Source organism: Tiliqua scincoides, chromosome 1 (assembly GCF_035046505.1).
Source record: "Tiliqua scincoides isolate rTilSci1 chromosome 1, rTilSci1.hap2, whole genome shotgun sequence".
NCBI lineage: Eukaryota > Metazoa > Chordata > Lepidosauria > Squamata > Scincidae > Tiliqua > Tiliqua scincoides.
Genome location: NC_089821.1, coordinates 302123750 through 302136012, shown reverse-complemented (window position 1 = coordinate 302136012; position 12263 = coordinate 302123750). Strand labels below are relative to the sequence as shown.

Here is a 12263-nt window from a genome sequence, read left to right as displayed (position 1 = left end):
GTTTAGCTTGCAAATTTTGGCCAGTGAAAAAGGCAAATAACTATATAACAGATGCAAGTGTGTGCAAAACAAACAGAAATAAAAGAAAAACATACATAAGAACGTTGATGAATACCATGGAAAGTCGGATAAGATCAGATGAAAGAAGAAAGCACATAGACAAAATTGGACATGATACTGAAAATGGCTGAAAGATCAAAGCGATGAAAGTCAAGGTACTACTGTACCTTTTGCTGCTAAAGTGTTTTTTTAAAATTTATTCAGTCTCTTTTCATGTGTCTGTTGTATCTTGGGAGAAGGGGCAAGTGTCCTTTTGTCAACAAACCAGCTTCTAAATATAGAGGCAAGGGGACATATTCTAAACACACACCTTGGGCTACTGTACTCCATCTCAATGTGAAAAGAAAGTGAGGCAGAATTTGCTTAAGAGTCAGATAATGTCACAGCCAGATAGTCAACAACCAACAGATTGGGCAAATACAATCACTATTCTTTCTCAACCTGCTCTTTCTCGTGCCCATTTACGCAGCTACTAAAACTGTTAAAGTGATTGACCAGTTAAGCAGAGTATACATGACAAACCATCAGTTTAAGAAGGTAACCCACAGAGCAAGTATGATTTTTACTAACTCAGTCATAATGACACATGTACTAATTTTCATCCATGAAAAACAGCCTCCACAACCAGTCAAATCTTCAAAGGCAAAGGGATTATACAACAACAAACAGGACAAAATTCCAGGGCACAAGTGCATTCAGCGCTAGCATTTGAGAGCTAACAATATTACCCTACCAAGGACTAAGTAGATGATCACTGAACCACCAATACAGTCACTGAACCACCAGTATAGGGCAAGGTTTATCTTCTTCCCATAATATTTTCATGTGTCAGTGCAACTGTATTTCTCATGCAGGTCTAAGTGTGTACGTCAAAGGCAAGCACACATATTCCAAATATAGAATCCTATCCACCGCCAACCTGCAGACAGGGGAAGAGTGACAAAGCCGGACATCATCATGCCAAGGAGACAGAAACTGGAACAGCTTGTTAAATCTTGGCAGCCAGAAGACATTAAGCATCCCTTTAAGGTCAAGGGACTACTAGAGCGCTGAAATTCATTTGTTCATATCTTTTTCTCAGCGCCTGCTTGGTTATATCAGCAGTAGAAATCGTTGGTTTGGGATACAACTACTCTGTATGCCATGTTGTAAAAAATGAGTTAGCTGCTATTAGTTATGGAATGTTGAAGTCTGACACAGAAATGATGCTGGTCTACAACAGAAAACACAGTAACTGAAAGGGGGAGGCAACATAAAGCTTGACAAAAAAACAAAGACATTCTTTGAGTTAGAGCAGGGGTGTCCAAAGTTTTGGGCAGGAGAGCCACATCGGCTCTCTGACATTGTGTCGGGCCGGGGAAAAAAGAATTAATTTACATTTAAAATTTGAATAAATTTACATAAGTTTACATAAATGAATATATTAAAGATGAACTTATATGAATGAATGAAGGTCTTGCAATAGCGCAAGGCCTATAAAAAGGCTTTGCACAAAGTAAGGCTGGCCTTTCCTTTGCTGCTGTTACTGCATCACAGACGTGAAACAACAAGCAGTGGAGAGAGCCCTCATTCCACAGCTCACACAAGAGGTCCAACAGTTGCCCTCACACTGAGAGCAGTTGCATCGGGCCAGTGTGGGCTTCAACAAATCTCCTTAGGGCCAGAGGCTCATTGGAGACTGGGGGCTCTGTGAGGGCCGCATTGAGAGGCCTCAAGGGCCGCAAGTGGCCCAGGACCAGGGTTTGGACACCCCTGAGATAGAGGCTAGAGAGAAGCAACACTCTAAAATAAAGTATTATCCAAATGCCTTTTAACAAAACAGATATTTTGCAGTGCTAGAAATTCAAAGTAGATATGTTTCAAAAAAAAAATGAAACCTGCCTCTGGAGATTGACTGTATCATCCAAGGCACATTGACTTTGTACACTGGTCAAAATGAGGTTTTACTGACATCAGCACTGAAGTGTAAATATAGCGGCAGAAGAGCAAGACATAGTCAAGCCTGAATCATCAATAAAATTGCCAACTAAGTCCAATTCCCATATAGCCATTGTTAGTAATTATGTATGAAGCTAGAAGGACACCCAATGGTCAAAGTTCCAAGACTGGTGTCATAGAAAACCTCTGGTTAGAGTTTAAGCTCATGACTCATAACTATTTTTATGAAGTCAATTTTTGGCCCAAACATTCATTTAGGGATTTAATCCTCAGGAGACCTGCTATAACAGGAGTTTTGGGAATTTAGTACTTCTAAAAGGTCACACTTTTACTCCTAATGGAATACACAATAAAACCTCATTTATTCAAATACCTCAAAATAATGAAGACCACCAATAACCAAGGGCTATAAGACATGAAGATCCACATTCTTGTATAGAGATTTAAATATTTTTTCAAGGAAGAATGGCAACAGAAGTGATTCAGAGCCGATACATGCACCTGGGTCCTGATTTCGATTCCAGGTACACATATCAAATTGAAAAAAAGACATCTGTACAGACATTCTTGCATTATAAAATACATAGGTATTCATATGTGAGTGTCAAACTGCGTGTACAAAATGGAAATATGAAGAACACCCTTTGCTTATTTCAAGATCATTGATACAGTACCCTGTAGTTCTGTATGGCACAGCAAAAGACTGGGCTCTATAGGAGTGCCCTAATTTCAGCAATTAAGAATCATACAATATGGCTCACATAAATGTACCTCTGTGCAAACATTTTCATTTATCAGAAACAGCAACAACAATGCTATGAAACGCACAGGTCTCTTATGCAGACTATGCAACAAAATGCACTGTAATAGACTATCCAGTGAACACATTTAGAAGGTGCTATTTCACTCCTGAGATAAAGTCTAAACTAAGTCCTCTTGACTGGTGTACAAAAATTGGGCTGAACTAAATATTGGGGCCAAAGGGAGACCTAATTTTACTGGTTTATCTAATCTTACATCACAAATATGTCTTCTAAAAGACTATATAAATTTAAGAACCATGATGCTGTCCTGTTAGGTTCCCTGCAAATAAATGTCTATTGTCAACAGTTTCATATGTCATTTCAGGAGGTGTGGTCTGAAGGCTGAGCTGTTGCCCTGCCTGAAGAAGATAACCAGAATCAGCCTTGGATTGGCCTTGAATGGGAGACCAAAAGTTGCTGATGGAGCTCACAGAGGAATGCGAGGAGTGTAGAATGTGGAGGGCTTAGCTGACAAGAGATGGGTAAACTCTTGAGAACCAACAAAGGTGTGATCTGTGGTTGCCTGTGAAGGTTTGGAAGGTGTAAGAGTGCAGCCAGGATGATGACCACACTTTGAAAGGAGAACATCTGTAGAAATTGAGGGTTCTATTAATTGTTCATAGAATACTTGCAAAACCCCCAAAATATTGGGTTTATGAGCAGCCTGCCAACGTAAACTGTCTTGAGAAATCTTGAGAAAGGCAGTACTGTACCAAAATAAATAATAATAAATATGTAATATTATGAAAGAAAATATCCCAGGGTCCCAGTCCTTGGGTCTGAGGACAAGCAATACCCCTTGCTGAATCTAAGCAAGTCAGTGGGTGGATGGGAGAAGCCTTGTGTAAGCCACCTAGGTTCTATGATGGAAGAAAAGTGTGTTATAAATGTAATAAACACTCCATACATGAATGTCACCTGAAGTACATAGACTTGAGTGCGCACATTCCTTGCTAACTGAACATTATCTAATCCTCAGAGTTCTGCATTCCTTCACACAACTACAAGCCTACTCCACAATTGGCAAAATCTATGCAAATGTATGTTCCTATGTTTTGAAGTGGCTGCTTGGATGGAAAGTATGTGTGAATAGCCCTCAGGTGGCCATCTTACAGGAAGATACAAGAAAAGACTGTTCCCATCAAAGCAAGGAGCATTCCAACAGAGTGCACAGAATTTCAGAGCAGAAGCCAGATCAGTCATAAGCAGAAACACAAGGGCTAAGCACATATAGTTGCCACATTGTGGCAACTATGAAAATCAGGGGGTCAGGAATCACAAAATCAGGTTCAACTAGCCATTCAGGTTGTGTGCACCCAAAGTTGACTTTGGCCTTTAAATAACTCTGAGGATGTCATTGTGTCTGGTAATTTCAGAAAACAAACATGGAATTTGCACAGAAAAATTTGCACTGACTTGTAGGATTTGTTGTCAGTTTTAAAATTACTTAACCCAGTTCAACTTCAAGCACAGGCAAGAACAATGCTCATTCAGCATTTTTCTAGACACCAATATGAAACCATAGTAAACATTATCTTTGCTAATGTTGTTGTTGGCAACCTTCAGTCTCGAAAGACTATGGTATCGCGCTCTGAAAGGTGGTTCTGGAACAGCGTCTACTGTGGCTGAAAAGGCCAATTCGGGAGTGACAATCCCTTCCACACTGGGAGCAAGTGCAGTCTGTCCCTGGTCTGTCTCCCTGGCTATGGGCCTTCCTTCTTTGCCTCTTAGCCTCAGACTGTTGGCCAAGTGTCTCTTCAAACTGGGAAAGGCCATGCTGCACAGCCTGCCTCCAAGCGGGCAGCTCAGAGGCCAGGGTTTCCCACTTGTTGAGGTCCACTTCTAAGGCCTTCAGATCCCTCTTGCAGATGTCCTTGTATCGCAGCTGTGGTCTACCTGTAGGGAGCTTTCCTTGCATGAGTTCTCCATAGAGGAGATCCTTTGGGATCCGGCCGTCATCCATTCTCACGACATGACCGAGCCAACGCAGGCGTCTCTGTTTCAGCAGTGCATACATGCTAGGGATTCCACTGGTGAATATTTCACTGGCTCAACTGCATATCTTTACTGGTGTCAGAAATGAGCATTTTCCTAGCATAAACAAGCACCAAAAGTGGCCCCATGACCCTTGAACCTAAATGCAATTAGGTACTTTTTATGCTATGCCTCTTTTATGTAAAAAAAAAAGTTATTAAAAACAAAGTTAGCTTGCGATCCTCAATCAAGATTATCAGGTTTGTCCTGAATGAACATTTGAATTTGAAGAATTAAAGGATGAAACAACAATTATTTACCCAAGTTACAGTTACATATTTTGAATGCCTATATAGTGAACCACAATTTATCAGACTAATGAGGGGAAGCGGTGTCCATTAATGCCAAAGTCCATTAACACGCTGAAGTCAATGGAGATGCGCATGCGCAAAATGTATATGACTAGTGTTTAATGGAGCAGAAAACGTCAACTGCTTCTGAAGTCTGTTAAATCAAGGTCAATTAAATTGAGGGTTCACTGCACTCGCAACATAATCAGGGGAGCATTAATATGTACGCTACTCGTATTAAGGATAGACCTGCAGTGAGGTACTATTGTGATCAAAAGCAGGTCTCAATGTAGGTATTTAACTCATCAGTCCTATTATACACATACAAACTGTGCAACTGACCAACCATTTTCCTTAATTTGCAAACTCTGATGTGAAGAAAGTGGTGAATTTAGTAGAAACAAACAGCATAGTGTGCTATTTTATATTTTTTAAATAAAACAAGACATGCTCCTAAGAACACAAAAATGGAAGACTGAATTTCAGACTGAACACAAACATTAATTTTACTTCATTTCTGAAATAGGAAAAGCCAACCATCCACAACACATTTGTTTAAGAATTCATCTAGTCCAGTGGCTCCCAAACTGTGAGCCATGGCTTCCTGGGAGCTGTGGAAACCAGACAGGGGAGCTGCAGAATCCTCCAGAAAAACCTGCTGCCCTATACTATGTATAGGATTGTAGACCTAATGGGGAGCTGCGGCCAATGGCCCAGTAGATCAAGGGAAGGTGCTAGATGAAAGGTTCAGGAACCACTGATCTAATCTCTACCTCGAAAAACCTTGAATTATACCTTGAATTGTACCTGGGCAGTCTCCACCACAGACTCATAAACCTAATGAGCTTGATGATATAGATAAAGCTAGAGTGGTTTATCTAACAAATGAGAGGATGGGTAAGCACATCTTGCTTCAAATTCACTAACACAAGATCACTGAACAAACATCAGTGGTGATATTTCCAAGTGTCCAAGATGTACAGAAGTGTCCAAGTTTGAGCACTTTTGAAGTCTAAGCTGAAGACCATAACAATTATATAACTGAGACTGCAATTCTATCCTCACTTTCTTGGAGTAAATTCCATTGACTATAATGGGGACTCACTGCTGAGTAGACAGGCATAAGCTTGGACTCTGAATTACTTAACTATGGCTGAATTACACAGCTTTTATTTTGCTGCTTGTTATCAAGACTAAAGATAATTTTTGTCTACTCTATCTATAAATCCAAAGTGGTTGTTTTACTGAGCATGTTTTCCACTTCTGTATATTAACTTGTTCAAACTATCTTCAATTCATGACAGATTTTTCTTCTACTCTAAAAAAATTATGGACCTCAATGACCTTCTGTCTGGGGAACTATCAATACTATTAAGTTTGTCTGATTTGCTGTTAAGTGGAACTAAAAGATTTTTCTCTAGTGCAGGGGTGCCAAACCCTGGCCCTGGGCCACTTGCGGCCCTCGAGGCCTCTCAATGCAGCCCTCAGGGAGCCCCCAGTCTCCAATGAGCCTCTGGCCCTAAGGAGGTTTGTTGGAGCCCACACTGGTCCAATGCAACTGCTCTCAGTGTGAGGGCGACTGTTTGACTTCTTGCGTGAGCTGTGGGATGAGGGCTCCTTCCACTGCTTGTTGTTTCACGTCTGTGATGCAGCAACGGCAGCGAAGGAAAGACTGGCCTTGCTTTGTGCAAGGCCTTTTATAGGCATTGAGCTATTGCAAGACCTTCATTCATTCATATAAGTTCATCTTTAATATATTCATCTATGTAAACCTATGTAAATTTATTCAAATTTTAAATGTAAATTAATTCTTTTTTCCCTGGCCGCCAAAACAGTGGCAGAGAGATGATGTGGCCCTCCTGCCAAAAACTTTGGACACCCCTGCTCTATTGTCATATAAGTTCTGTATCAACTGACATCTCTGTCTACATAATTTGTTAAACAGAATTCCCACAATACACTTCCCACTTAAAGTGACAGCAAAAGCCCATTGTGCCTTAACTTTAGCAAATTCACTACCTTTCCTCTTCAAGGTATCTTTAGCAACTACGCAACCAGCACTCTCAAATGCTATGTCTGAAGGCTGACAAGGCCTTAAAATCACCTGTATGACTACCAGCATAAGAACTTAATTTGTCACTTAAGGGAAATACAAAGCTATTTAGGTCACCCAATCCATTCCTGGCCTGGACAAAGTACCCATTCTTTCCTCTTGTATGTTTACAAATGCTCCACTTTAAGCTATTAACACATTTTATGCACAATAACATGCTGAGTATTCAATTCATCCTCACATTCTGAAGCTGTATGACTAAAATATGAGAAGCTTAATAAGAAAAACAGTATGTAAAGAGAGAGAAGGAGACATCCCAACTTCAGCAGGAACTGAAGCTTACTGTAGGGAGCCCTTAATTGCAGCTTCCCTACTGATAGGGCTCTTCATAACAACCTGAGAAACATCTGTTACCAGATGTCCAGCAACTAAACAATGAATGCCTTAACAGTAGGGGCAGAGGATATTTCAGGCGACGTCAGGTTTGACTGTTTACAGTAGATAACAACGGTAGAGATTCATGTTTTCATTTTAAAAATTGTAGTATTTTAAAGTTACACGTTTTGGACTGACAATTTACAAATCATGTTATCTTTCATACATCTTATAAAACTGAGGCAACTTATACAACAACTGAGGCAAAATACACCATGCTGTCTACTGTTAAATTTAACACTGATTATTTGAAAGGCATTCAACTACTGGAAAAACTCACAACACAATGAACAATCCTGAAGTACACTCACATTTTCAGTGTCGCGCTCATTCACCGTGGGCAACGGAGTTCTAGTGGACATTTTCGTTCACTTGTGCTGAAGCCCCGTTTTGCAATGGCAAAACCCAGCTATGTATATATTATATAAAAATTACACCCCCCACCCCAAAAAAAAAATCCTAAACACCCACCTCCCCCCAAATACTTATATGTATATATTTACAAAAAAATCGTAATTTTACTGCATGATAGTGGTGTTGAAGTGCCACCATCAAGAAAACGGGAGTGTGGGGAAGGAAATTTGGGTTATTTCCTCCTCCACCAAGACCCCTCTTTCTCATCTATATTCCAGTCTGGAGGTGGAACATGGTATCTCACTGGGAGCCTTCAGGGATCATCCAACCCAGGGATTAGGATGCCGGGAAGGTGGAGGCGAGGGATTAAAGAGGAGATTCTCATGAAGTGCGGGAAAGGAGTGGGGGGGAGGAGAAGAAGAAGAGAGCTAGGATTAGGGGACGGAAGGAGAAGAGGCCAGCAGCATGGAAGGGAGAAGGGGATGGGGCTGTGGGGGAGGAAGGGTTCAGGGTGCTGCAGCAGCAGACCCTAGTGGTTAGTGGGGAGGGGGAAGGGGCTGGGGAGGGTGGAGCAGCAGTAGGACCTAGGAGCTAGTGGAGGTGAGGTTAGTGGGGAGGAGAAGAGGAGTGTAGGACGCTGCAACAGCAGCAGGAACAGCAGTAGAGCCTAGTGGGAAGGGGAGAAGGGGTGCAGGGCACTGCAGAAGAGCCTAGTGGTTAGTGGGGAGGGGTGCCGGGTGCTGCAGCAGCAGAGCCTAGCGGCTAGTGGGCTTGGGAAGGGGCAGCAGGAGCAGTGCCTAGTGGGGTGGGGAGGGGGGAGGAGGAGCAGCAGAGCCTAGTGGCTAGTGGGGGCTAACTGGGTGGGGAGGGGGAGCAGCAGTAGAGCCTAGTGGCTAGTGAGGGCTGGTTTGGAGGGGGCTAGCGGGGTAGGGAACAGACAGCAACCCCCCCCCCGCTTGAGGCTTCTCTGCCGCCCTCCCTCTGCTTAGGCAGCAGCAGCGGGCGCCTCTGAGGCCTCCAGGGGCGGCCTCCCCCTCGCCCCAGCCCACTTCACCGGGCCGCGGCTCTCATGCTCAGGCGCTCCCCCTCCCTCGCCGTCGCACCCCTCGCCCCTCCCCCGGCGGGTGGGCTGGGCAGAAGCCCCTCAGGCCACCGCCGGCGCGGCCTCGGGCAGCCCGGGCCTGGCTCTGCGCGAACGGCCGAGACCCTCCCCTCGCGAGCGGCTCCCCTCAGCAGCCGCCGCCTCCGCCGCTCCCGGCTAAGCCAAGATGGCGGCCCAGCTTCCTCTGCTCCGGCGTGAACCGGAAGAGACCGCCCCCTGGCGCTGAGGCGGGAATGACAGGCAGCGCCGGGGCTGCGGCGGAGCGGTGCGCATGCGCGGGCGCTTGCGGCGCCTCGCCTGGCGGGGGCGGGAATGGAGGAGGCTGAGGAGGGGCGAGAGGAGGGCGGGAGGGGCGCCTCCATCCGCCCCCTTCAGGGGCTGAAGCCTGACTGGAGCTCACCCAGAGGCCTCTCTCCTTCACACAGATCTTGCTTTATTTATCACAAATAAATAGAATAAATATAAATATAACTCTCTCTCTATATATATGTGCGTGTATATATATATTATACACACATATATTATATATATGTTGGCAACCTTCAGTCTCAAAAGACTCTGGTATCGCGCTCTGAAAGGTGCTTCTGGAACAGCGTCTAGTGTGGCTGAAAAGGCCAGTTCGGGAGTGACAATCCCTTCCACACTGGCAGCAAGTGTAGTCTGTCCCTGGCCTGTCTCCCTGGCTATGGGCCTTCCTTCTTTGCCTTTTGGCCAAGTGTCTCTTCAAACTGGGAAAGGCCATGCTGCACAGCCTGCCTCCAAGCGGGCCGCTCAGAGGCCAGGGTTTCCCACTTGTTGAGGTCCATCCCTAAGGCCTTCAGATCCCTCTTGCAGATGTCCTTGTATCGCAGCTGTGGTCTACCTGTAGGGCGCTTTCCTTGCACTAATATATATAAATTCACTACCTTTCCTCTTCAAGGTATCTTTAGCAACTATGCAACCAGCACTCTCAAATGCTATGTCTGAAGGCAGGCAAGGCCTTAAAATCACCTGCATGACTACCAGCATAAGAACTTAATTTGTCACTTAAGGGAAATATATATATTATATAATATTATATATATATATATATATATATATATATATATATATATATATATATATATATATATATTTATATAAACAGTAACTGTGTGTGTATAAAAATAAATAAGAACATAAGAACAGCCCCACTGGATCAGGCCATAGGCCCATCTAGTCCAGCTTCCTGTATCTCACAGCGGCCCACCAAATGCCCCAGGGAGCACACCAGATAACAAGAGACCTCATCCTGGTGCCCTCCCTTGCATCTCCACATATACACAGTGTGTATAAATATATATATGTGTGTGTATATATTTAGCTATACACACATACACACATTGTGGTTGATTGTTATTGTTGCTAAATTATGGTTATGACATGATGACCGGACGAGTGTGTAATGGAAATGCGAAAGATACCTTGAAGAGATAGGATGTGGTGTCAGCAGTGGCCCCTTTAAGGGTTAAGGCCTGGGCATTCAGCAAGGAGTGTGCTGCACAGCTACAGCCACTTGAAGGCAATAGGGCCCTCAGGCATAAAAGCACCTGATGAAGGGAGACTTGGGTGTGGGTAGTAGAAGGAGGAAAGGGGAGACTGAATTGATGTACTAAGGAACTAATAGCTTACTGGAATTGCTGATGGGTCTGATGTGTGAATGGACTTTGGTGGCTACTGGAACAGAAACTGCTGGAGATGCTGAGACTGATGTTTGGCTGCCATGCCCAAGACCTGCTGAGGATCAGGGTGCTTCTGTAGTGGTGGGAGGTGCTGCTGGCAGGAGAGGGGAGGAAGGAGGACCTCTACAAGTGAAACAAGTGAGCAACCCTGGTGGTGAGGTCCAGCAGTGCTGCAGGACAGAACTAGGGTCATTTTTGAGGAAAGAAGGGGTGCTAACTAGCTTAAAGTGGCAATAGTTCTCTAGGTGGAGTTTGGACTGGGAATCTGCACAACAATGTGACAGTATCAAGCAGGAAAACTTTTAACAATCCTAGGCTGAAATCCTACCCAGGAGTAAGTCCCATTTACTATCATTGTTAAAAGAATATATATAGTAGCTTGTTAGAAGTACAGGCCTGGAACATTTTCCCAAATGCAGTCATGTACTATGGTAGCATCAAGTCTAATGTATTAAAAATAAAATATTGAAATGAATGGGGACCCACCTGAAATTGGCTAGCAACCCACCTAGTGGGTCCAGACCCACAGTTTGAGAAACATTACAATAATATATGTCAATAACAAACAATAATCAATAACAATATAAAATTTACAACAGATAAAATCAATAAAAATATATAACAATAGCAAATAACAGCCAATAACTATAAAACTTATAACAAATAAATAACATATAACAACAATAATCAATAACTATAAAATTTACAACAAAATCAATAACAATGATTGACAAACAATAAGACTCAATAACAATATAAAATTTACAACAAATTAAATCAATAACAATATATATATATAATAATCAATAACAATAACAAATAATAATCACAATATATAATTTATAACAAATAAATAAAATTCAATATAAAATTTTCAACAAATAAAATCAAGATCAATAACAATGACAATCATTAATATAAAATTTACAATAAAATCAAAAACAATTTATAACAATCAATAACATTATAAAATTTATAACCAAGAAAAATAAATAATACAAACAACTAAAAACACAACTAAGAAACACAACCAAATCTACTAACAGAAGAAAAAGTATACCTATAAATGTCACACAAATATGTGGAGCTTCTCCTAATTCACTAAAAGTTCCCTACCATCTAGTCCAGTGTTTCTCAACTAGTGGTACGGGTACCACCAGTAGTACTTGAGGTGGTGTCTGGGGGTACTCGTAGGACCCCATGACACATGCCTCTCAGAATGTGACACAACAAACAGCAGAAGGAAGCTCCAAAGCGAGCTGTTCCACATGCAGAAAAGCTCTCCTGTCCACCCTGAGCCTCTCACTGGTGTTTGTTGCATCACATCTGACATCCCAACCCGGAAGTAATTGGCAATGATGTAATCACAAGTTACTCTCAGTGTTAACTTCCAATAGGTGGACTATGCCGAGACCAATAGTGGTACAGCAGAGACCAGATGTTGAGAAACACTGATCGAGTCCAAGTATTTCTTGATAGTGGTACAGCAGAGAC

General features: G+C 42.7%; 1 protein-coding gene across 3 annotated transcripts in view; it reads right to left on the bottom strand.

The window, feature by feature from the left end:
- MARK3 (microtubule affinity regulating kinase 3) overlaps positions 1 to 9219 on the bottom strand; it is a 72651-nt gene extending 63432 nt beyond the window's left edge. For all 3 annotated transcript variants that reach the window (XM_066629341.1, XM_066629358.1, XM_066629349.1), the window contains exon 1: positions 7925 to 9219. In XM_066629341.1, coding sequence (XP_066485438.1) covers positions 7925 to 7975 — 51 coding nt within the window. In that variant the 5' untranslated portion in view covers positions 7976 to 9219. The remainder of the gene's footprint in view (positions 1 to 7924) is intronic.
- Positions 9220 to 12263: the final 3044 nt, after the last annotated feature.